At 37.4% G+C, this 27,224-nt stretch overlaps 1 protein-coding gene across 1 annotated transcript in view; it reads left to right on the top strand.

The window, feature by feature from the left end:
- Nucleotides 1–12,568, top strand: part of IQCH (IQ motif containing H) — a 145,464-nt gene extending 132,896 nt beyond the window's left edge. The window contains exons 13-15 of the mRNA XM_018053786.1: nt 2,438–2,499; nt 7,227–7,335; nt 12,482–12,568. Coding sequence (XP_017909275.1) covers nt 2,438–2,499; nt 7,227–7,335; nt 12,482–12,568 — 258 coding nt within the window. The remainder of the gene's footprint in view (nt 1–2,437; nt 2,500–7,226; nt 7,336–12,481) is intronic.

The following is a 27,224-nucleotide window of genomic DNA, read 5'->3' as shown; positions in this document are numbered from 1 at the left end:
AGATTTTATTTAAGAGAGAAGAATTAGGCAGATTTTATAATCAGGACAAGAAAGAATTTTTAAAAAACATACATCTTTATAGATCATGACTATTGAAATGAAAATGTAAATGGAGGCAAAGTTGATTTTTCCACATGGGAAGCAGGAGAGGAAAATCAACTGAACCTCTAACAAACTAGACAGAATTTCTCAGTCACTTGTAAAATATCTTCCATAGAATCAAGGTGTGATATGGACAGTATATAGCTTTCCTTTGAAGTACAAATTATTTTTCACATAACAAACTGCTTCCGTATATTTTTTATCCATTTCTCTTAGAACAGTGGTTTTTAAATTTTGATGTGCATGAGAATCACCTGGAAAGTGAGCTAAATAGCAGATTGGAAAAGGAAATGAAAGCAAAAACAAATAAATGCTGCTGCTGCACTGCTAAGTCATGTCCAACTCTGTGCGACCCCATAGACAGCAGCCCACCAGGCTCCCCCGTCCCTGGGATTCTCCAGGCAAGAACACTGGAGTGCGTTGCCATTTCCTTCTCCAATACATGAAAGTGAAAAGTGAAAGTGAAGTCACTCAGTCGTGTCCGACCCTCAGCGACCCCATGGACTGCAGCCTTCCAGGCTCCTCCCTCCAGCCATGGGATTTTCCAGGCAAGAGTACTGGAGTGGGTTGCCATTGCCTTCTCTAAACAAATAAATGGGACCTAATTAAACTTAAAAGCTTTTACACAGCAAAGGAAACCATTGACAAAAGACCACCTGCTAAATGGGAGAAAATATTTGCAAACGGTATGCCAAGACATCCAAAATATATAAACAGCTCATACAACTCAACATGAAAAAAAAAGAAATTGATTAAAAATTGGGCGGAAGACCTGAACAGACATTTTTCAAAACAAGACACACCGACGGCCAACAAGCACATGAAAAGATGCTCAACATCATTTGTCATCAGAGAAATGCAAATCAAAATCATAATGAGATATCACCTCATACCTATCATCAAAAAGAGCACAAATAACAAATGTTGGTGAGGAAGTGGAGAAAAGAGAACCCTCATACACTGTTGGTGCAAATACAAATTGGTGCAGCCACTGTGGAAAAACAGTATGAAGGTTTCTCAGAAAACTAAAAGTATAATTACCATATGATCCACCTCACTCCTGGGTAGAAAACACTAATTTGAAAAGATACACGCACCCCAAATGTCATAGCACCACTATTTACAATTGCCATGATATGGAAGCAACCTAAGTATTCACCAACAGGTAAATGAATAAAGAAGATGTGGTATATATGTACAATGGAATATTACTCAGCCATAAAAAGGAATGAAAATTTGCCATTTGCAACAACGTGGAGGGACTTAGAGGTATCATGCTTAGTGAAATAAATCAGAGAGAAAGAGGAATACTATTTGTTATAAATTACATGTGGAATCTAAAAAATACAACAAACTAGTGAATATAACCAAAAAGAAACGGACTTACAGATACAGAGAACAAACTAGTGGTTATCAGAGGGAAGAGGGAAGGTGGGAGGGATAAAACAGGGATAGATTAAGAAGTACAAACTACTATGTATAGAATAAGCTACAACACAAGGAATATAGCCAGTATGTTAAAAAAACTATAAATGGGGTATAACCTTTAAAAATTGTCAATCATTATGTTGTACACCTGATACTTATATAATATTGTATATCAACTATATATCAATTTTGAAAAGGTGCAGTATATATAGAATGGAATATTACTCAGCCATGAGAAAGAAGGAAATCCTGTTATGTGTGAGAACACAGATGAAACGTGACTGCATTATGCTAAGTGAAAAGAGCCAGACAAAGATTATACGATTTCACTTACATGTAGAATCTTAGAAAAAAAACGTCAAACTCAATGAAACAGAGTAGAGTGGTGGTTACCAGGGCCTGGGGTGGGTGAGGGATTGGGAGGATATTAGTCAAAGGGACAAATTTGCAGTTTGAAAATTAGAATAGGTTCTAGGGAAATCTAACAAACAGCATAGTGATTATAGTCAACAATATTATATTATATACTTAAAAATTGCCACGAGACTAGATCTTTAATATTCTCACCACAAAAATGAAATCATAATTATGTGATGAGATGGAGGTCTTGGCTAAAGCTATTGTGATAATCAAATTACAATCAATAAATATATCAAATCAACATGTTGTATACTTTAGACTTATACAATGTTTGATGTAAATTATAATCTCAGTTGAAAGACAACACCGACCAGGAATATCCCTATTCCATGTTCTAGAGACAGCCTTTCCAAATGTGCTTCTCACAATATTTGCAGTTAGGTCTAGACTTCAATTCAAATTAGCCTTAGTGGTCTTAGTTTAGTACGTTTTCTTTGTTTCCAACATAATATGCTATTTTTCTCTTCTTCCCATTCAAATTTTATAGGACAGACAAGGAACTATCTTTATATTATTCGAAAACTTGAAGAGAGACAGGTTGGGAATGTTGTAAGTATGAAGTATGTCTAAGAGATGTAATAAGCTAAGAAAATAGACTATAACAACCAACAAGAATGATGCTTCTTTTGCATTTTAATCAGTCTGCTAATTCATTGAAAGTCTATCTTGTTTTATTTAGATCTTTAAGTATTTCATAAACTGACTTGAGATGTGTCAGTGGGAGTTCATTATTATAACTGATTAATTATCCAGAATCAATGGGTAAGAGTCTAGTTTTAACAACATACTATATTCAAACACATATACCTACAAGCCACAGCAAATCTGACTAATTGCAGAAGGGCAGTTGTCATTCTGACATGCTTAGAAAAGTGCTCTGATGACTCAGCAAGATGCCCCCTAAGAGGCGGGGCCTGTAGCCTCTCCTCAGATCTAGTTTCAGCCCTGATGCAGTCTCCTTGAGGTACATTTTATGCTAAGAGTCCTTTGCACCATTCAGGGGATTTCTCTGTGTTTTCCTGTTTCCTGAAAATTTCTCTCCAGGTTAGTCTGGAGAGCTTAGTGAAAGTTTTTACCTCATCTAGGACTCAGAGCTTTTGAGTCATAGCCTTGAACTGTATCTTATTCATCTTGAAATATGGTTATTTGGTACCTTTAAGTCATTCTGATTTGTTGGGAAACTTTCTATCCTATATTTTTCTTCCTTTTAATATTTACAGTACATTGAAAAAGATAAGATAAATATAAACTTTTGTTAGTGTTGCTTGATTTTCTCTGGAGGATTGAGAGGCTTTTTCATGAGTTGGCTGGGTTTTGTTTGGGTTTATGACAATCAGACCATATCAGGTGAGAGCTCTAAGAGGGAACCTTACACATCAGAATTGTGTGGCTTGGCTTCACTGGGATAACTTCATCTGATTTCACTTATACTAGGATATTTCTGGAAATAGTGGAATTTAAGTAGAAAGTTCAAGGAAGGGAAAAATGAAGAAAGTTCTAGAAATGAATTATTAATAGGAAAGGGGACATACAGTCGATCTAGTTTCTTGGATCCCAAGCTGGGAACCATGGACCTGAGGAGGCTGAGGGGGGTGGTTAGAGGAGCTTGAATCCATGTGTGGACTCAGCATCACACACACACACACACACACACACACACACACACACACACACAATTTTTTTTAAGTATGAGTCTCAATCTTCAGGATATGTAAGAATCACCTTGAGGGACTTTGTGAAACTACACAATCAAAGATTCTGATTTTGTCGATCTGGATGGGACCCAGGAATTTGGAGAAGCACCTCGGGTCTAATACATACTGACCTTGTGGCAATAAAATACAAATCACTGTTAAAAAATTAATTACTCTCAAAATCTCTCTTGGTAATTGTCACATTGCACTTGAAAATATGTGGACTATTTTCAAATATCTTTTGATAATGATTTATAACATAATTCCACAGTGATAATAGAACAGACTGTGTACCATTTCAATATCTTTAGACTATGAAATTTTTTGCACCTTTTTTTAATCTCCCTGGACATGTTCCACTGTCTCCTGGTTTGTAGTCTATGGGAACTTGAATAGAATTTGTATCATGCTATCGTATGAAAGTTGTATATATCTTAATTATGTTGAATTGGTTCATAGTGCTATTCAGGTCTACTATATCCTTCTACTTTTCTGTCTGTTCATTCTATTAGTTTTTGAGAGTTTGATATTGAAACTCCTACTAAAAATCTTAATTTATCTACTTAAAAAATTGTAAAATATAGTAGAACTATATGTAACTTTGTTCTGTGTTTTCCAAGTCTACTGTAAATGTGTTATCATATTTTCATAATTTTAAAAAGAAAAAAATGAAAAAAAAATTAATGACTCTAAAGTTGTCTTTCCCCTTCATGGATCACAGCTTTGTCATGGTGAAGGGCCATCCAGGATGGACAGGTCATAGTGAAGAGTTCTGACAAAACATGATCCACTGGAGGAGGAAATGGCAACCCACTCCAGTATTCTTGCCTGGAAAACCACATAAACAGTATGAAAAGGCAAAAAGATTTGGCACCTGAAGATGAGCCCCCAGGTTGGAAGGTGTTCAGTATACTACTGGGAAAGAGCAGAGAGCAATTACTAATAGCTCCAGAAAAAATGAAGCAATGGGGCGAAACCAGAAACGACACTCAGTTGTGGATGTGTCTAGTGGTGAAAGTAAAGTCGATGCTGTTAAAGAACAATACTGCATAGGAACCTGGAATGTTAGGTCCATGAATCAAGGTAAACTGGACGTGGTCAAGCCAGGAGATGGCAAGATTGAACACCAACATCTCAGGAATCAGTGAATTAAAATGGATGGGATAGACAGATGAATGGCTAAGGAAGTTGTGGTACAGATACACAATGGAATATTACTCAGCTATAAAAAGGAATGCATTTGAGTCTGTTCTAATGAGGAGGATGAACCTAGAGCCTATTATACAGAGCGAAGTAAGTCAGAAAGAGAAAGACAAATATTGTATATTAATGCATATATATGGAATCTAGAAAGATATTACTGATGATCATATGTGCAGGGCAGCAAAGGGGACACAGACATAAAGAACAGACTTTCAGACACAGTGGGGGAAGGAGAGGGTGGGATGATTTGAGAGAATAGCATGGAAACATACACATTACCATATGTAAAATATGTAGCCAGTGGGAGTTTGATGTATGATGCAGGGAGCCCAAAGCCAGTGCTATGTGACAACCTAAAAGGTGGGAGGGGGAGAGAGGCAGGAGAGGGGTATAAGAGGGAGGGGACATATGTATACCTATGGCCAATTCATGTTGATGCATGGCAAAAATCATCACAATCTTGTGAAGTAATTATCCTACAATTAAAAATTTAAAAAATTAGTTCTAAAAAAATGGAAAATAAATAAAATGGACGAGAATGGATGAATTCATTTAGATGACCATTATTTCTACTACTGTGGGTGAGGCAGATTTTACTTTCTTGGGCTCCAAAATCACTGTGGACAGTGACTGCAGCCATGAAATTAAGATACATAAACCATCTCCTTGCTCCTTGGAAGGAATGTTATGACAAAACTAGACAGCATATTAAAAAGCAGAGACATTGCTTTGCCAACAAAGGTCATATAATCAAAGCTATGGTTTTCCCAGTACTCCAGTGTGGATATGAGAATTGGACCATTAAGAACGCTGAGCACAGAAGAATTGATGCTTTCGAACTGTGATCTGGAGAAGACTCTTGAGAGTCCCTTGGACAGCAAGAAGATCAAACCAGTCAATCATAAAGAAAATCAACTCTGAATATTCATTGGAAGGACTGAAGCTGAAGCTGAAGCTCCAATACTTTGGCCACCTAATGCGAAGAGCCAACTCATTGAAAAACATCTGACTCATTGGAAAAGACCCTGATGCTGGGAAAGACTGAAGGCAAAAGGAGAAGGTGACAGCAGAGGATGAGATGGTTAGATGGCGTCACCAACTCTATGGACATGAATTTGAGCAAATTCTAGGATATAGTGGAGGACAGAGAAGCCTGGCATGCTGCAGTCCATGGGGTAGCAAAGAGTCCAACACAACTTAGTGACTGAACAACAACAACAACAATTTGCCTTTGGCTATTGTTTTTTCTATTAAAAGAAAAGATACCAATGTTCAGTAGCTATAAGGGGTAGGAGTAGGTGGTCCTTGGATTTAGGGAATGTAACTCAAGAAGTTTGGAAGTACTTGGCTAGTCCACTTCCTTCATTTCAGAGAAAAGAAATGAAGACCCAGAGAGCTCAAGTAACTTCCCCAAAGTCACAAAATCAGTAGCAGGGCATAGAGCTCTGGTTTCCTGTCTTGGAACTGGGAAGATTTCTACTCCCCCAACCTGATCCAAGGAAAGCCCAATTAGGCTGTAAGGAAGCCATTCCAAAAGGGTCTAAGCCTGACTCTAAGGTGACTTATTTTACAGATAACAACTGGCAAAGAAGTAATCCCAAAGTTATTTGCAGCTGCCTTAAGAGGCATTAGCTCTTTAGGTTCATCCCCTCAGGACAGAACTATTTTTAAAAATTAATCCATTCCTTTAATCTATTTTTTCCTTTGATTAAAAAAAAGTTTGAATAATTGCTAGAAAAATACCCTGGAGTTTTGTTTCGAGGTTAAAATTTACAGTGGTCTAGTGGTTTGGGAATGTTCACTGACCATAATTTAGTTCTGCAAGATGGTTTTCAAGTTCTCTGAAATCTTCCTTAAATGTGTGTTCAGCTTTATACAGACAGCTATTCATGAATGGGGCACATTCTCCTCTGCACATAGATGGGATGCATTCATAAGTGGCAGGAATCACTTGTATACATGAAACAGAAAATAAACCCTAGATGAAAGTCTCCAAAATACTGAGGTGCCAATGTCTCTGTAGGCAAGTAAATTGTTAAGCATGAATTACACTCAGAAACAATTCTCTTAAACTAACAATTTTTAAAATGAGCTAATACTACTGTCCTAGCTCAGTGGTAGCCTTTTGCTAGGAATGACTGAACCTATTCCTACATTCTGCTATGTTGATTAATAAAAAAATATTTATTACACAAATCCTTTTTGTTGACAAGTTAAAATGGAGCCTCATCTTTCATATCTCCCTGAAGATTGCCACCTTGTGAGATTGAAAATACTCATTAAATTCCATCACCAGACAGGCACAAATGAGAGGGTGATTGTTTTTAAGCATGTGAGGGGAATCGTTGGTAAACTCATTTGTTTGGATATCATTAACAGAACAATCGGTGAGGATCTCCAGGGGGTCCTCATGACCTTTGCTCGCAATCTCTTCATCATCCATCAAGAAATATCAGCACCTAATATGCAAGGCGAGACCAATTTTAAGGTGAGGTGTTAATTAACTAACGATCCTGGTTAATTTCTATACAAGGGCTGAAAATACCTCATGCTGTATTGTAAACAAGTGCTAAACCATTTTTTTTTTCATTGTAAGCGGTACATATTTTACAGCATGTAGGGTCAATATTGTAAGGTTCCCACTGAACCTGTTAGTTAAATTTAATAGTTTGAAACTTTTTCTTTAAATATAGTAGACTTGTTTTAACTTGCTGCCATTTCCAAATCTAAGCTTACAAGACAATAGGGCTTTCTGATGTTGAAGGTGACATTGAAGTACCACAATGGAGCCAAAACAGAGACTGTCACAACCAAAAATCCTGACTATATCTACCTATATTTCAGATAATATGATATCTGGCTAAGGATTCCTGGGAAGTCTAAGTTTCTAGAGCCAGAAAAGTTCTGCAATCCCAGGAAGGACAACGTGTATAGGGAGAAACAGAAGAAAACCTCAGTATATTTGTAAGCCATCTGCTCCACCCCATTTTGCTGAAGTGGGACATCATAACATTTTGAAGCTTCCAAACATCACCTAAGGATGTTGCTTCAGAAAATCCAGTCATGTATAATTGACTAGAAGTCTCTAAACTCTAGAAAATGAGAGCAAGATTCCAAAATTCTTTAAATATCAGCTAAACAGAGACAAACACTTGATATTGCTTACTGGAGTGTGCATCTGGTTCGCAGTCAGCCTTCATCTTGTTTGAATGGGTCAAGTAACTCAAGGAATTCAATCAGAAACCACATGTGATTTTTCTCTTAAATGGAAAGCCCAACAAAAGCTTGATAAAAATAAAAATTTTGAATATTATTTTTCCTTGAGCTAGGGCCCAGTCCCGCTCAGCCAGTTGAGTCACTCAGTCATTTCTGACTCTGCGACCCCATGGACTGCAACACTCCAGGCTTCTCTGTCCTTCACCAACTCCCGGAGCTTGCTCAAACTCACGTCCATCAAGTCAGTGATGCCACCCAACCAGCTGATCCTCTGTCGTCCCCTTCTCCTCCCGCCTTCAGTCTTTCCCAGCATCAGGTCTTTTCTATGGAGTCAGTTCTTCACATCAGGTGGCCAAAGTATTGGAGCTTCAGTTTCAGCATCAGTCCTTCCAATGACTGTTCAGGACTGATTTCCTTTAGGATTGACTGGTTTGATCTCTTTGCAGTCCAAGGGACTCTCAAAGAGTCCCTCTGTAACAGTAATAATGATAGTAATGCTTTGCTCTTCAGAGTGATTTTATGTGTTGCATCAACTTTCACTGGTCTTTCTAAAGGATCTGTACTCATCATTTATATTCTAAGTTCCTGCCAGCTAGCATCATTTCATCTGTTACCATGATGTGCAAAATTCTGAGCCTATATGCACGTGATTAGTTTAGTCTGTCCAAATACAGCTAATAGTCAGGATCAGATGGTGCTGTGGACTGAACTATGTTCTCCCAAAGTTCACGTGTTGAACTCTTCATCCGCAGTATGATAATGTATGAAGAAGGTGACCTTGGGAAGTAAGTATGTTTAAATAAAGTCATAATGGTGGGTTCCTCATGATGGGATTAGTGCCCTTATAAGAGACTAGAGACCTTGCACTCTTTCTTTCTCTCTGTCTTTCTCTGCCTCTGTCTCCCCACTAAATGGGAACACAGCAAAAAGATGGCTGTCTGCAAACCAGAAAGAGAGCTCTCACCAGGAACAGAAAGAGCCAGCACCTTGCCCTCAAACTTCCCAGCCTCCAGAAATGTGAGAAATAAATTTTTGTTGTTTAAGCCACCCCATCTACAGTGTTTTGTTATAGCAGCCTGGGCAGACTAAGGCACACGGTTTATCCCCCAAACCATGCAGACTTAGTAGACTCCAACCTTGGACTTGAGGTTGGCAGAGCCAACTGCTATGGACAAAATAAGGCCTTTTCTCTCTGCCCTTTGTCTGACTTTAAAAATCATCAAAAGTCAGATATTCTTAAGTAGCTTTTAAATATCTCATGGTTTCTGCATCTCATGTGAATTATTGTTATCTTGACTTTTTTTTAACCCTTGCTAGAAGGTCCAAAGGTAAAAACTTTAAATCTCAATAAAATAGGAATAACTTAAAAACTTAAAAAATGTAATAGATTCATTTTTGGTAATATTTTTGTCTGCTATCCTAATGACAGCCTGATAAGTATTTTCAGTTTGTAAACAAGGATTTACCAGCAAAGTAAAGGCCAAATAAAAATGAAAGATGATGCAGAAAAAGCATTTAACAAAATTTAACACCCTTTCTTGATTAAACAAAACACTCAAACAAACTAGGACTAAAAAGTAACTTCTTCAACCTGATAAGGGCATCTGGGAAAAACTCACAGCTAACATCATAGTTAATGGTGCAAGACTGAAAGCTTTCCCCCCAAGATCAGGAACAAGACAAGGATGTCTGCTCCCACCACTTCTATTCATCATTATAGGAGGTTCTAGCCTGGACAGTTAGGCAAGAAAAAGAAATAAAAGGCACCAAGTTTGGAAAGAAATGAACTATTTTTATTCACAGATGACATGATCTTGTATATAGAAGTCCTAAAGAACTCAGAAATAATCTGTTGGAACTAATAAATTCAGCAAGTTTGTAAGACCCAATAGCTATATATCAATATAAATATCAGTTGTATCTCCATACATCAGCAATGAACCATCTAAAACTAATTTTTAAATAAAAAAGAATAAAATATTTACAAATAAGTTTGGCAGAATGAGTACAAGACCTATCTGCTGAAAACTACAAAACAGCATAAAAGAAAGGAGACCTAAATAAGTGGTAAGACATTCTGTGTTTATGGAACAGAAAACTTAACATTGCTAAAATGGCAGTACCCTCCAAATTGACTCACATATTCATTGCAATTCCTATCAAAATCCTAGCTGGCTTTATTGCAGAAATTGACAAGATAATCCTAAAATTCATTTGGAAATTTGAGAGATCCAAAATAGTCAAAATAATCTCGGGAAAAAAGAACAAAGTTAGAGGGCCTCTCAATTTTAAAAACTTACTACAAAGCTACGGTAATCAAGAATATGTGGTACTGTCATAAGAATAGATGTATAGATGAATGGAATAGAATTGAGAGTCCAAAAACAAACCTTCACTTTTACAGTCAATTGACTTTCAACAAGCGCCAAGCCCATTCAATGAAAAAAGAATAGTCTTTTTGATAAATAGTGCTGGGACAAATGGACATCCACATGCAAATGAATGAAGTTGTACCTCTCAACTCCATAGCAAATACAAAAGTTAAGTAAAACTGGATTAAAGACATACATGTAAGAGTTAAAAGTATTAAATTCTTAGAAGAAAACAGGTATAAATCTTCAAGACCTTGTGGTTAGCAATGGCTTCTTAGATATGATACATTAAGTTCAATCAAGCAACATAAAAATACTAAGTTGGATTCCATCAACATTGACAACTTCTATGTACACCAAAGGATACTTACAAAAGTGAAAAGACAACTTACAGAATTGGTGAAATTATTTCCAAATCATATATATGATGTCTCTAGTGTCCACAGTATATAAAGCACTCTTACAATTTAACAACAGAAAAACAAATAATCCAATTAAAAAGTGAGCAAAGGACTTGAATAGACTGTTGTCAAAGAAAATATACAAATACACAGTAAAAACATGAAGAAACACTCAACATTATTAGTTATTAGGGAAATACAAATCAAAACCATAAGATTCCACTACACACTTAAGATGGCTACAATCAAAAAGACATAATAACAACCACTGACAAGGATACAGAGAAACTGGAACCCTCATACATTGCTGATAGGAATATAAAATGGTGTCATTGCCATGTATAGTTTCATATTTCCTCAAAATGTTAAACAGAATTACCATATGATTTAGCAATTCCACACCAGTTTTATACCCAAGAGTACTGAAAATATATGCTCATATGAAAACATATATTAGTATGAAACATTATTCATAAGAGCCAAAAGGTAGAAACAACCCAAATACCCATCAACAGATAAATGGGTGAATTCCATTATATCATATTAAATGAATAATAATTCATACATTGGAATACTAAGTATAAATCTTCATGATCTGTGGTTAGCAATGGTTTCTTAGGTATAAAACCTAAAGTGCAAACAACCAAAGTAAAAATAGATAACAGATACAATGAAATATTATTCAGCCATAAAAAAGAAATTAAGTTCTGACCCATGCTACAAAATGGATGAATCTTGAAAACATTATGCTGAGACACAAAGGGCTCATACTATATGATTCATTTACATGAAATGTCCAGAGTAGACAATTCTACAGAGATAGAAAATAGATCAGAGGTTACCAGGAGGTAGGAGAGGTAGAAAATGAGGAATGGCAGATAATGGGTATAGAATTTCTACTCAGGTGATCAAAGTGTTCTGGAATAACACAGAGTAATAGGTTCTTATGAATATACTAAAAGCCACTGAATTATACACTTTAAAAGGGTGGATTTTATGATATATGAATTTTACCTCAAAAAAAAACTTAATAAAATGCATGGAAATGTGCCACTTTTCCTCCCCCAAGCCAATGGAAATAAATGCTCCCATCAGCCGACTAGTCCTCATTTTAGGGTGACTAGACCACAGCATCGCACTCCAGTGGGAATCCCAGGGATGGCGGAGCCTGGTGGGCTGCCATCTATGGGGTCTCACAGAGTCAGACACGGCTGAAGCGACTTAGCAGCAGCAGCAGCAGACTAGGGCATCTCAAATTAACTGCATTGAAGGACCTGTTTGTTGTATTTTTTCTGATCTATTATCCATCAATACATATGTGAAATACAACAAAAATGAATTACTAGAAAAATAAAATGAAAAAAATCAAAGTCATATTAAACAGAAGCCCATTTTTTCATTATATTTAACAGACACAAAAATCTCTATAAAGGTTTCCAAGTTCTTCCTCTCAGTTTTTAACCCATTTTGTTAAAGACTGAAAACCAACAATTAATAGATTGCTGCTTGTTAGTGGAACACATTTTGAGCAGAACTGATCTAAACCATACTTAATTTTAAAAAGGAGCAAATGCTTGAGGGACTGGATGGAAGACTTGTAAGAGGTCTTTAAGTAACAAATACTATTTTCACTGTTCATTTACAGACTACCATTGACGACCTTGAAGCCATTCTGGGAGTAACAGAGGAAAACAAGTTGAGATTTGAAGAAAACCTACAGTCCAAACATTAAAAACCCTCTCTAAACCTGATAAATGAATGATCCTGGAACACTTTACTGATTTTGGATTCCAATCTGAAGCCAAAAAATGGGCAACATTCATTTTTCTGTTAGGAATAAAAGGAAGGGAAATTTAGTTTGCTTTATTTGCTAGGAAGGGTAACAGAGTAGATTATAATGTAATGCTTTCTTTAAAAATTGTTTATTAAGTAATCTTATTTTACTTATTAAACCAAAACCTATTTGTGTTATCATTTCAATCAATCTCTTCCTCTTCCCAAACACAGGAAGAAATAAGCTATCAAGAAAGTTACAAGTCTTACTAATATCGCTTCTGCATCTATCTCTTTATAAACTTCAGGATTATGAAGCTTTAAAAAAAAAACAAATTCTCTAGTTTTCTCTTCCTATTCCTAATAATAATTTGTCTTCTGCATGTAAAAAATTGAATAAAGGCTTAATCCTCGCTATTTGGCAAAATGGAAATGTCTCTTTTTCCCCAAGAAAATTACTTTTCTATGGATTTGTAAAGTGATCTTTCGTCACTCATTGTCTTTTTATTGTGCCAAGCCACTATTGTCTGTTGTTGCCTTTTTTCAAAAAGTAAAATAAGCCAACATCTAGTTAAATAATCAGAATGTATCTAGGTGGCAGTATCTGCTCTTAGTTTAACAGTGTAACTCAGCCCTCTATCTTGAATAAACATTTGTATTCTCTAGCTCTCCATTAATACAGCAGTAGGATTTCTACAAGCTTAATTCAACAGTACCTTTTAAAGGGCAAAGTGTTAAAATTATGCAGTGTTGACACTCTTGGTGTTTGCTTTGTAACTGTTGAAAGTATTTCTACATCATCCAGCTTAACTGAAGGGTGAAATATGCAAGTCACAAAATCACAGAGTTGTTTTAAAGAATGACCTTTGTATCTTTAAAACTATTTGAGTGTGTTGAGGAAAAGAGGGGTATTTATTACCTATGGAATTTCAATAATGTGTTAACTCTGCCTCAGTAATAGGCTGAATTTCTGCAAAACAATTAACATTTGTGTGTGTGTGTGTCAGCTTTTGTTTTGCTATAGTTGGAAGTAGACTAATTAGCCAGGTTTCCTGCTTGTGATAGGTACATCGATGACCTCTTTTTCTTGCCAGATCGCTCAAATCCATATGAGGGGCCCATTGTCCAGACACTTGACGGATAGGAAGTACTACATGCCCATTAGAGCCTCGCCTCGATTGAAGCCAGAGCAACATAAGGTCCAAGAGACTCATTAGTTCACTGGCACAGTCGTGTCCTGAGAGTAAATGAAACCCTCTGTCTCCTTATGGCTCTCATCTGCTCTGGACTTTAAAAGAAAACTGTCTCTGTTTTGTTCAGCACAGCAGTGGATCTTTCACATAGTGAGATCCCCTTCTTAATAGTACAAAACTGTTAAAATCTATCAGGGAAGTTTTTATATGTGAATTTTGATTAGCACTCTTGAGCCTCAAGCTGCTGGCAAGAGTAAAATGAGTTCACTCTCCCATACTCTTTTTTTTTTTTTTTTTTTTTTTTACCCACATAATCAGTTTCTCAAACAATGCACTTTCCTTCTTGCCTCTATCATTAACAGACACCACAGAATGCCTGTTTCCAAATTCAGGCCTTATATTCAGATTAAGGTCTCACTGGAAAGTGATTGAGAGTCAGGTTCTCTACCTAAAAAGCTACGGCTTCAAAATCAAAGGAGAAAAATTGGTATAATAAAACAATCACTTCAAGTAATTACCTGAAAGAAGCCAGAGGACCAGATTAAATTAGTGAAATGTTTTAATTACAGAACATTTGAAAAGAAGCATAGTCCATTATCTTTTAGCATGTATGAATAGCAAAGATACTGTGCTACTGGTAAACTAAGTTTGAAAAAATATCATGTATATGTGTACAATGTGTCCTAAACATAAATTAATCAGCATAACTTACTGAGTTTTTACTATTCTAAATGGGAAACTGAAATCTTTGTCAATAAGAGGACTTTTTGAAAATGATTGCCATTTTCAGGAAGTTTTGGGGAAAAGCATACATTTAACCATAGAGCTATCTTTGTGAGAGAAATGACCTATTCTTTAATATTGAATGTTTGTGATGGTTTGAGAAGCAAACTCAACTAAACATTTAGGAGCACATTACTGGATGATGATAATTATCTCCTTTTATATTTTACCTATTTTATACTGGTTTTAAAGAAACTAAATAAATGATGTTCAGTGGCAAATTGTGCTTTCTGCTTAACTACTTTTCGCTATCTACTTACATTTACCTTCTACTGAACACATTGTTGGCTAGATATGTACTGTATTAGAAGCTTCATATAAATTTTTAAATTATATCTTTCAGAAATACTACTACTGTCCTCATTTTACACATGAGAAAACAGAGATTTAGTGAAGGTATCTCACCCCGTGTCTCGGGCTGAATGAAATTTGAGATTTAAACTCATTTACACAAATTCTGGGCTTCCCATTTGGAGCTGGTGGTAAAGAACTGTCTGCCAATGCAGGAGACACAAGAGACTCCAGTTGGGAAGATACCCTAGAGAAGAGCATGGCAATCCACTCCAGTATTCTTGCCTGGAGAATCCCATGGACAGATGAGCCTGGAGGGTTACAGTTCATAGGGTCACAAAAAGTCAGACAAGACTGAAGAGGCTTAGCACACACACAACACAAATTCTATTAATAGCATGTTTTATAAAGTAGAAATCAGTCCTGAATATTCATTGGAAGGACTGATGCTGAAGCTTCAATACTTTGGCCACCTGATGTGAAGAACTGACTCATCGGAAAAGACCCTGATGGTGGGAAAGATTGAAGGAGAAGATTGGAGGAGAAGGGGATGACAGAGGATGAGATGGTTGGATGGCATCACCGACTCAATGGACATGAGTTTGAGCAAGCTCTGGGAGTTGGTGAAGGACAGGGAAGCCTGGTGTGCTGCAGTCCATGGGGTTGCAAAAAGTCGGACACAACTGAGCAACTGAACTGAACTGAAATAGAGTAGAAAGTTCAGTTTCACTTGTCCCAGCTTGTGTAAGGGACATACTCTTTTATAACAAATTCTAATGTGCTGGTTAAAGCATATAAAGATAGTTTAACTTACATGTGTTTCTTGCTCATAACATAAACTTGGGCAACTGACAGCATTGTGAAGCATCACAACTACATGATCAAATAAATCAGAAGAGAAAGTAGTATCAGTAGAATTCTATGGGGATGAATCTGTAAGGTGGAGGACTGATGATAGGTATGTGTGGGAGAATCTGGAATATGGGAAATCATGCCCCATAGTTTCATTGGAAAGATGGGTGTTAAGAAATGGGAAAAGACTTCCAAGAGGATGTAGAGTAACCTGGGAGGAGTTTGGGAAGCGTTACTTCAGCTGTATCATTCTAAGAATCGCAAGCATCCTATTTTTCAAGTATAAAAAGATGTATTTTACCCTAAGTAATATGTTAGTTATCATCTTCTAGCTTTTAACAATTAATAATCATTTTTATGCCACCTTTCTTCTAAAGAGCTCAAAGCACTTTGCATTTGTTATCTCATTAATTCCCAAGACTGTCCCTGTGGGGAAGGTAATAAGTATTTTAACATTTAAATGTTTATCTTTAAGAATTTCTCAAGCATACATTAATTATACTTCCAAAAATGTAAATGTTCATTAGTTTTGTTTTACTGTTCCTCTGGCTTTAATGTGCATAACACATTTGTTCAACTCTTTAAATGTGTTAAACACAGTAAATCTTATTTGGAAAACTAGAAATTAAGTTGCCAAGATAATGTGAGGGTAGAGGTTGCAGGGAGAGAGGAAGCATTTGACTTCACCTTTCTCACTGAAAGAAGTTTGGTCCAATCAGTGGTAAATGCAGATGAAATGAATGTTCAGTGACTCTTCCGTATCTTTTCTGTATCCCATTCTTTAAGTGTGCCTCACAAGGGTAGGGCTGTGTCTAAAAGCCTGAGGTAGATTGAGCTACTATTTCCGTCTTTGTTTTTTGCTAATTCTGTGGAACAGAATACTGATGCATTCTATTAAGAGTTACATCCCAAAGAGTCACAGAATAATAAGGACTAGAAACCTATCTCCCCAGCCCTGCCTTTCTCTGAACCGGCCATACTTTTCTCAACTTTCTAACTAGAAAAATGACCTGCTCCTTAGGGAAGCAGTAGAGATTAATTGACCAATGTTGGGAAAGTGTTGTAAAGATGAAGCATTCTGCATAAATGTTTAAGTATCATTATTACATTGCAACTTCAAATTGAAGTTCTAACTTTGAAATGTGATTATACACTTCCCAAGAAAGCCCTTGCATAACCACATATATAGGTTTATTTTTCACTCTAACAGCCTAACTCATGGTTATGAAACTTTATTGCACTTGATGGAGGGCCCTTGCATTTATTAGTTTTAAACTGCTGGTTTCTGGGGTATTTATGTAAATGAGGGAAAGATACCAAAACAGTAAATAATAAGCATGTCACTGCTGCTTAAAAATCTGTTGGTAAAAACAAATTTTGTTTTGTTATACGAAAACCCTAAAACATAACATGGAAAAATAGAGCTTTGGCATCTATAAGCATGTTTTGGTTTGGGGGTTTTATGATGGTGGTTTCCCTTCTAAGCATTCCTTTTCCATTCTGTAAATATTTGTCTCACTTCCACATTTTCCACATTTATCATCATACATATCATATATGTGTGACTGTATACATATATGGAGAGAAAAAGAAGTGAGTAAAATGCTACATTTTAAGATTTTTTTTATTTAACAAAATGTTAAAAAGTATACCAGATGGCTAATTATAGCTCCCAGAAACAAAAGGCCACACCTAAGTTTATTGCAGTTGCCTCATAAGGAGTGTTATGATAAAATCATGGTTCCATAAACTTACAACAAAACAGCAAAATAAACTTCAAATTTAAATTCAAATTTTGATTCATTTAAAAATTCACACCACTTTGCTTCCCAGTGTGCCTGTGTGCTAAGTTGCCTCAGTCGTGTCCAACTCTTTGGGACCCCATGGACTGTAGCCCATCAAGCTCCTCTGTCCATGGGATTCTCCAGGCAAGAATACTGGAGTGGGTTGCTATGCCCTCTTGCAGGGGATCTTCCCAACCCAGGGACTGAACCCAAGTATCTTCTGTCTCCTGCATTGGCAGGCAGATTCTTTACCCCTGGCGCCACCTGGGAAGCCCTTACTTCCCAGCAGAGGACACAAAATACTTCTGCAGTCATTAAAAAACTCAGAATTTTCTAACAACATATTCTTTATCTCCAGGTTTTCTTCACAATGCCTTTCTACTCATTATCTTGGGTGGTTTTTTTTTCCTCAAGTTGAATATCTATATCCATATTCCTAAGTCAAAAAGTTATATATCATTTGCAACAGCAGTGAAAAATCATAAAATTCTAAATATTCAACAATATTCTTAAAAACTATGGTTAAATAAAGAACCTCTGTTCAGTCATTAAAAAAAAAAATCATGTTCCTACACTTAATGTATGATCCAGCCATTCCACTCCAAGTTATTTACCCAAGAGAAAAGGAAGTATATACAGACTTATACATGAATGTTCATAGCAGCTTTATTTGTAATAGCCCCAAACTGGAAACAATCCAAACATCTATCAACAAGTGGATAGACAAACAAATTGTGGAATATCCTACGGTGAAATACTACTTAGCAATGAGAAGGAAAAACTTAAAAGACACTGTGGAAAAACTTAAAAGACATGGATGAATCTCAATATAATTTTGCTGAATGAAAAAATTTAATTTAAAAAGTACATATCCATTTACAAAGTATTCTAGAAAATACAAGCTACAGTGTCCAAAAGCAAATCAATAACAGTGCTCAGGGGTGGTAAGTGGGTAGTAGGGAAAGGGAGGATTACTAAGAGGCAGAAGGAAAATTCTGGGGCTTCACTATATTGATTGTGAAAATGATTTCCTAGGTGTCAAAACTTATCAAGTTGTGCTCCTTTAGTACATGCAGTGTTTGAATGTGTTTACCTCAGAAAGCTGTTTTTAAAAAACCATGTACTAGGAGAATACACTACATTAGAAGAAAATGAAATATTTATTACAAAGTAAAAATGCATATTTTAAAACAGCCTGAAAACTGACTCCAAATTATGACTTTTAAAAAATGTGTGCATATATGTATACACACACACACACACAATACTGTAAGGATAACCCCCCAAATGTTAACAGTGCTTACTTAATGGTGGGGAGTTTTCTTTCTGTATTTTCTGCCTTATAATGAATCTGTTTTTAATTAATGGAACAAGTGAAACAATCTAATTTGGGGGAGGTTGGGAAAGCAAAATATGAGTTTCTTCACCATAAGTTCTACTATCCAAAGTGATAATGAACTTAGGGATATCGCCTGGGAATACCATAAGCAGCTCACAGCTCCAAGTTCACAAAGCTGTCACCAGATAGTAATAGCCTGTTCCCTAAAACCATGGTTGGAGAAGGCAATGGCATCCCACTCCAGTACTCTTGCCTGGAAAATCCCATGGAAGGAGGAGCCTGGTAGGCTGCAGTCCATGGGGTTGCGAAGAGTCAGACATGACTGAGCGACTTCACTTTCACTTTTCACTTCCATGCAGTGGAGAAGGAAATGGCAACCCACTCCAGTGTTCTTGCCTGGAGAATCCCAGGGATGGTGGAGCCTGATGGGCTGCCGTCTATGGGGTCGCACAGAGTCGGACACGACGGAAGCAACTTAGCAGCAGCAGCAGCTAGCACCATGGTAGGGTATTCTAAGCTTAATACCCTTAGTCTGAGTATTCAAAAATTCAAACCATGACTTTCCCGTGATATCTACTCATGTAAACAGAGATGCATAAAAGGACGAATTCTTCTGGCACCTGCACCTGCAAATGTTTGGAGGAACAGACAGTGATTAGGAGGCATTTGTAGTTTCTAAATGGGTATGGAATATATATGGACTTCCCAGGTGATGCCAGTGGTAAAAATCCTGCCTGCCAAAGCAGGAAACATAACAGACTCTGGTTCGATCCCTGGGTCAGGAAGATCCCCTGGAGGAGGCCACAGCAACCAACTCCAGTATTCATGCCTAGAGAATCCCACGGACAGAGAAGCCTGAAAGGCATGGTCCATGGGGTCACAAAGAGTCGGACACAATCGAAGCAACTTAGCACAGCACAGAACATGGAATATGTATATATATAACATCTGCTGTAGATTTAAATGTGTTAATGGATATTAGTTCCAATTCTTTCTTTAATCGACAAGTAATGTCTCCTGTCTAGTTCTTGGTTTCTGGCATGTAAAATAAGAAAGTAGAATTGATATCTAAGCTTCCTCCTACTTCCAATGTTCTATGATTCTATGCCACCATCGTTAAACTATCAAGAGGACTACATTTTATGTATCACACAAGGAGGTGATTTTTTCTTCCAGTTTTCTCTTCCATCTACTGGAAATAATTGATGAAAAATATTTTGCAACTTAGTACAGCCTCTTAAGTGCACTCATCAACTATTCTAAAGAGATGTGATTTTATTTTTTTAATTTTTATTTATTTATTTTAGACGGCACTGGGTCTTCCTTACAGTGTTCAGGCTTCTCATTGCACTGCCTTCTCTTGTTGCGGAGCACAAGCTTCAGAGCACAGGCTCAGTAGTGGCACAGTTGCTTAGCTGCTTAGCAGCATGTACAGTCTTCCCGGGCCAAGGGTCAGACCTGTGCCTCCTGCACTGGCAGGTGAACTCTTAACCACCGCACCACCAGAGAAGTCCAAGTGATATGACATTAAATGATTATAACATATTTTATAATTTAAAATGGTTCATTGGAATGCTAATGATTTTCTCTTGGAAGGAATTTTTTTACTAAAAATTGTAGCAAGCCAAATATGTGCTTGAGACCGGGATAATGTCTTTCATTTGGGGGGAAAAACCATCCCCAAGGAAAAAAATGCAAAAAGGCAAAATGGTTGTCTGAGGAAGCCTTACATTAAATAGCTAAGAAAATAAGAGAAGCGAAAGGCAAAGGAAAAAGGGAAAGATAAACCTATCTGAATGCAGAGTTCCAAAGAATAGCAAGGAGATATAAGAAAGCCTTCCTTAGTGATCAATGCAAAGAAATAGAGAAAAACAATAAATGGGAAAGAGATCTCTTCAAGAAAGTTAGAGATACCAAGGGAACATTTCATGGAAAGATGAGCATAATAAAGGACAGAAACGGTATGGACCTAATAGAAGCAGAAGATATTAAAAAGAGGTGGCAAGAACACACAGAAGAACTATAAAAAAAGAGATCTTAACCCCCAAAAAACTGTGATTAACTGTCACTAACCCAAATAACTGTGATGGTGTGATCACTTACCTAAGGCCAGACATCTTGGAGTGTGAAGTTAAGTGGGCCTTAGGAAGCATCACTACAAACAAAACTAGTGGAGGTGATGGGATTCCAGCTGAGCTATTTCAACTCCTAAAAGATGATGCTATTAAAGTGCTGCACTCAATATGTCAGCAAATTTGGAAAACTTAGCAGAAGCTACAGGAATGGAAAAGGTGAGTTTTCATTGCAATCCCAAAGAATGGCAATGCCAAAGAATGTTCAAACTATGGCACAATTGCACTCTTTTCACATGCTAGCAAAGTAATGCTCAAAATCCTTCAAGCTAGACATCAATAGTACATGAACCAAGAACTTCTAGATTACAAGCTGGATTTAGAAAAGGCAGAGGAACCAGAGATCAAATTGCCAACATCCATTGGATCATAGAAAAAGCTAGAGAATTCCCGAAAAACATCTGCTTCATGGACTGTACTAAAGCCTTTGACTGTGTGGATCACAACAAACTGGAAAATTCTTCAAGAGATGGAAATACCAGGCCACCTTACCTACCTCCTAGAAATCTGTATTCAGGTCAAAAAGCAACAGTTAGAACAGGACATAGAACAACAGACTGGTTCCAAATTGGGAAAGGAGTACGTCAAGGCTGTATATTGTCACCCCGCCTATTACCTTATATGCAGAGTACATCATGCGAAATGCTGGGCTGGATGAAGCTCAAGCTGGAATTGCCGGGAGAAGTATCAATAACCTCAGATATGCAGATGATACTACCCTTACAGCAGAAAGTGAAGAGGAACTAAAGAGCCTCTTGATGAAGGTAAAAGAGGAGAGTGAAAAGCTGGCTTAAAACTCAACATTCAAAAAATGAAGATCATGGAATCCGATTCTATCACTTCACGGCAAATAGATGGGGAAACAATGGAAACAGTGACAGACTTTATTTTCTTGGGATGTGGATGGTGACTGCAGGCATGAAATTAAAAGATGCCTGCTCCTTGGAAGAAAAGCCATGATGAAGCTAGATAGTGTATTAAGAAGCAGAGACATTACTTTGCCTACAAAGTTAAAGCTATGGTTTTTCCAGTAGTCATATATGAATGAGAGAGAGATGAGTGAGAGTTGGACCATAAAGAAAGGTGAGTGCCGAAGAACTGATGCTTTTCAAACTGTGGTGTTGGAGAAGGATCTTGAGAGTCCCTGGGACTGCAAGGAGATGAAACCAGTCAATCCTAAAGGAAATCAACCCTGAATATTCATTGGAAGGACTGATACTGAAGCTGAAGCTCCGATACTTTGGCCATTTGATGTGAAGAGCCAACTCACTGGAAAAGACCCTGATGCTGGGAAAGACTGGAGAAAGGAGGAGAAGGGGACAACAGAGGACAAGAAGGTTGGATGGCATCACTGATTCAATGGACATGAGTTTGAGCAAGCTCCGGGAGCTGGTGAAGGACAGGGAAACCTGGCGTGCTGCAGTCCATAGGGTCTCAAAGAGTTGGACATGACTGATTGACTGAACAACACTTTCTTGCACTAAGCTCTTAGATATTGCAAATTACCTAAATTAATGAAAACATTTTATTCTGAAAACATTTTTATCTAAACTGATGTAATGAGTACCTCCTGTATCAGATCTTGGTGCAAATAGGTGGGATAGAAATGTGAATAAAAGCTTTAAGTGTCCCTGTATAAACCAGAGCTTATCTTCTTTACATATCTACTTTGCATCACTGGTGGCTCAGATGGTAAAGAATCTGCCTGCAATGCAGGAGACCTGGGATCAATTCCTGAATCAGGAAGATCCCCTAGAGAAAGGAATGGCAGCCCCCTCCAGTATTCTGGCCTGGGAAATCCTATGAACAGAGGAGCCTAGCATGCTACAGTACACGGAGTTGCAAAGAGTCAGACACAACTGAGCGACTAACACTTTCACTTTTGCAACAGCGAGACAAATAACTAGAGTTCTATCTCTGAACTTTTCTTTAACTTGTATCTTGACTTGAAAAGAGGTGGAAGATGTATTTTGTACCATTTTGCTACAAAACAGATGTCCTCCCAAGGGTTGCATAAATGGGGAGCTTTGATACCATATTTTAAAAGATTTCCTAAAATGCACCATTTCCTGGGCCACATCCATAAGCAGGCATTCACTGCCTTTCTCAGAAGTTTTCTGACATCCTGGTAGCAAGGCCTGCATAGGAAGCTGAAAGTAGGATGATTCTATATCCCTCTATAAAGCCCATTCTAATTGTTATGGCTAAAACATTCCCTTAAATTTCATTGCCAGGACGAAGATCCATTTGCTTCCTTCATTCTCATTCATTCATTCATTCTACTACCAACTCATAGATTCCTGGCATGAAAACCATGAAAACCAAAACGTATAGATGATGCAAGCTTTTAAAACTACCTATGAAAAAGAAATTAAGGAAACAATTCCATTCACCATTGCAACGAAAAGAATAAAATACTTAGGAATATATCTACCTAAAGAAACTAAAGACCTATATATAGAAAACTATAAAACACTGATGAAAGAAATCAAAGAGGACACTAATAGATGGAGAAATATACCATGTTCATGGATTGGAAGAATCAATATAGTGAAAATGAGTATACTACCCAAAGCAATTTACAAATTCAATGCAATCCCTATCAAGCTACCAGCCACATTTTTCACAGAACTAGAACAAATAATTTCAAGATTTGTATGGAAATACAAAAAACCTCGAATAGCCAAAGCAATCTTGAGAAAGAAGAATGGAACTGGAGGAATCAACTTGCCTGACTTCAGGCTCTACTACAAAGCCACAGTCATCAAGACAGTATGGTACTGGCACAAAGACAGACATATAGATCAATGGAACAAAATAGAAAGCCCAGAGATAAATCCACACACATATGGACACCTTATCTTTGACAAAGGAGGCAAGAATATACAATGGAGTAAAGACAATCTCTTTAACAAGTGGTGCTGGGAAAACTGGTCAACCACTTGTAAAAGAATGAAACTAGATCACTTTCTAACACCCCACACAAAAATAAACTCAAAATGGATTAAAGATCTAAATGTAAGACCAGAAACTATAAAACTCCTAGAGGAGAACATAGGCAAAACACTCTCAGACATAAATCACAGCAGGATCCTCTATGATCCACCTCCCAGAATTCTGGAAATAAAAGCAAAAATAAACAAATGGGATCTAATTAAAATTAAAAGCTTCTGCACAACAAAGGAAAATATAAGCAAGGTGAAAAGACAGCCTTCTGAATGGGAGAAAATAATAGCAAATGAAGCAACTGACAAACAACTAATCTCAAAAATATACAAACAACTTCTGCAGCTCAATTCCAGAAAAATAAACGACCCAATCAAAAAATGGGCCAAAGAACTAAATAGACATTTCTCCAAAGAAGACATACGGATGGCTAACAAACACATGAAAAGATGCTCAACATCACTCATTATTAGAGAAATGCAAATCAAAACCACAATGAGGTACCACTTCACACCAGTCAGAATGGCTGCGATCCAAAAATCTGCAAGCAATAAATGCTGGAGAGGGTGTGGAGAAAAGGGAACCCTCCTACACTGTTGGTGGGAATGCAAACTAGTACAGCCACTATGGAGAACAGTGTGGAGATTCCTTAAAAAATTGCAAATAGAACTACCTTATGACCCAGCAATCCCACTGCTGGGCATACACACCGAGGAAACCAGAATTGAAAGAGACACATGTACCCCAATGTTCATCGCAGCACTGTTTATAATAGCTAGGACATGGAAACAACCTAGATGTCCATCAGCAGATGAATGGATAAGAAAGCTGTGGTACATATACACAATGGAGTATTACTCAGCCGTTAAAAAGAATTCATTTGAATCAGTTCTGATGAGATGGATGAAACTGGAGCCGATTATACAGAGTGAAGTAAGCCAGAAAGAAAAACACCAATACAGTATACTAACACATATATATGGAATTTAGGAAGATGGCAATGATGACCCTGTATGCAAGACAGGGAAAGAGACACAGATGTGTATAATGGACTTTTGGACTCAGAGGGAGAGGGAGAGGGTGGGATGATTTGGGAGAATGACATTCTAACATGTATACTATCATGTAAGAATTGAATCGCCAGTCTATGTCTGATGCAGGATACAGCATGCTTGGAGCTGGTGCATGGGGATGACCCAGAGAGATGTTATGGGGAGGGAGGTGGGAGGGGGGTTCATGTTTGGGAATGCATGTAAGAATTAAAGATTTTAAAATTTAAAAAAATTAAAAAAATAAATAAATAAAGGTGAAGAGTAACTTAAAAAAAAAAACTACCTATGAGCATTTTTCATAAGATTTCTTTGTCTTTCAATATACCTATATTTTAATTTTTCAATTTACCTATGTTTCTAATTACAGAAACATATACTCAGGATACAACAATCAAATAGGATCACATAGCTTCAAAAAAACAAGTAAAAAAAAAAAAAAACACAGAACACCTTTTTGAAAAACAGAAAAGAACAGGGAAGAAATTTAAAAATCAACGATTATTTCACCACCTGGAGATTAGCAGCTGTTAAAGATTTGGTGTGCATGTGCTGGTACTCCTGCCTGGGCTGCTGCTTTTCCCGTTTCTTCCGCCTGACACTCTCCTCTCCCAGGAATTTCTGGGGGCTCACCCACTGCATTCAGTCTCTGTTCATCTGTCACTAGAGCAGAGGAGACCTCCCTGACCACCCTTCCTAATTAGCACTCCCTTACTCTCTATCACCTTACTCTCCTTTATTTTTTTCGAAGTACAATATAAGATATTTAATAAGAGATTTGCCTATTTTTAAATTATGTCTCACCCAAAAGACTGTAAGTATAAACATACAGCTCAGCTCCTAGAACAGTACCTATCAGTAGAAAGAGTTGCTCAATTTATATACATTGATATATACATGAAAAGTGAAACTGTTAGTCGCTTGTTTGTGTCCAACTCTTTGCAACCTCATGTCCTGCTGCCCACCAGGCTCCTCTGTCCATGGAATTTTCCAAGCAAGAATGCTGGAATGGGTAGCCAAACCCTTCTCCAGGGGATTTCCCCAACCCAGGGATTGAACTCAGATCTCCTGCATTACAGGCAGATTCTTTTACTGTATGAGCCACCAGGGAGGCCCATTGATATATACACACATAACTTAATCTTTTATCACATACATACTGAGTTCCTAGGGCTTCCCTGGTAGCTCAGCTGGTAAAGAAGCTGCCTGCAATGTAGGAAACCTTGGTTTGATTTGTGGGTCAGGAAGATCCCCTGGAGAAGGGATAGGCTACCACTCCAGTACTCTTGGGCTTCTCTGGCGGCTCAGATGGTAAAGAATCCGCCTGTAATGTGGGAGACCTGGGTTCGATCCCTGAGTTGGGAAGATCCCCTGGAGGAGAGCATGGCAACCCACTCCAGTATTCTTGCCTGGAGAATCTCCATGGACAGAGGAGCCTGGCAGGCTATACACAGAGAGTCACGACACAACTAAGCACTGCACAGCATCGAGTTCCTATTATATAGTTTTTTATCTTTGTATATAATTTTTAAAATAGGTTATATCAGACATACTATATTGAAGACTGTGTTTTTCACTTAGCAATAAATTACGATGACACATCAGAAATTCTTAGTGTGTGTTAGTTGCTCAGTCATGTCTGACTGTGAGTGCACAGACTGTAGCCTAATAGGCACCCCTGCCCATGAAATTCTCCAAGCAAGAATACTGGAGTGGGTTGCCATTTTCTTCTCCAGGGGATCTTCCCAACCCAGGGATTGAACCTAGGTCTCCCACATTGCAAGCAGATTCTTTACCATCTGAGCCACCAAAAATTCTTACCCAATGCTATTCTAATAATGGCTTAAGGATGTTACTAATTCTCTATTGTTAGACTATCAAGCACATGGGCATTTCAGCGCATCCTTCCAACACACATCATGTTACTCTCAACCAGTTAAGATAGTTATAAGTAATATTAACAATGCCTTATATTCACAGGGTACTTTATAGTTCACAATCTATTTTTATACACCATTTGGTCCTTACAATAAACTCAAGCAAACAGAGAAGAAACTCAGAAAGGTTACATTATGCAGGATACAAGATGCTTAGGGCTGGTGCACTGGGATGACCCAGAGAGATGGTTTGGGGAGGGAGAAGGGAGGGGGGTTCCGGATTGGGAACTCATGTACACCCGCGGTGGATTCATGTTGATGTATGGCAAAACCAATACAGTATTGTAAAGTAAAATAAAGTAAATAAAT

The sequence above is a fragment of the Capra hircus genome, chromosome 10 (assembly GCF_001704415.2).
Source record: "Capra hircus breed San Clemente chromosome 10, ASM170441v1, whole genome shotgun sequence".
Classification (NCBI taxonomy): domain Eukaryota; kingdom Metazoa; phylum Chordata; class Mammalia; order Artiodactyla; family Bovidae; genus Capra; species Capra hircus.
The sequence above is the reverse complement of the archived record's forward strand: the minus strand, read 5'-3'. Positions and strand labels throughout refer to the sequence as shown.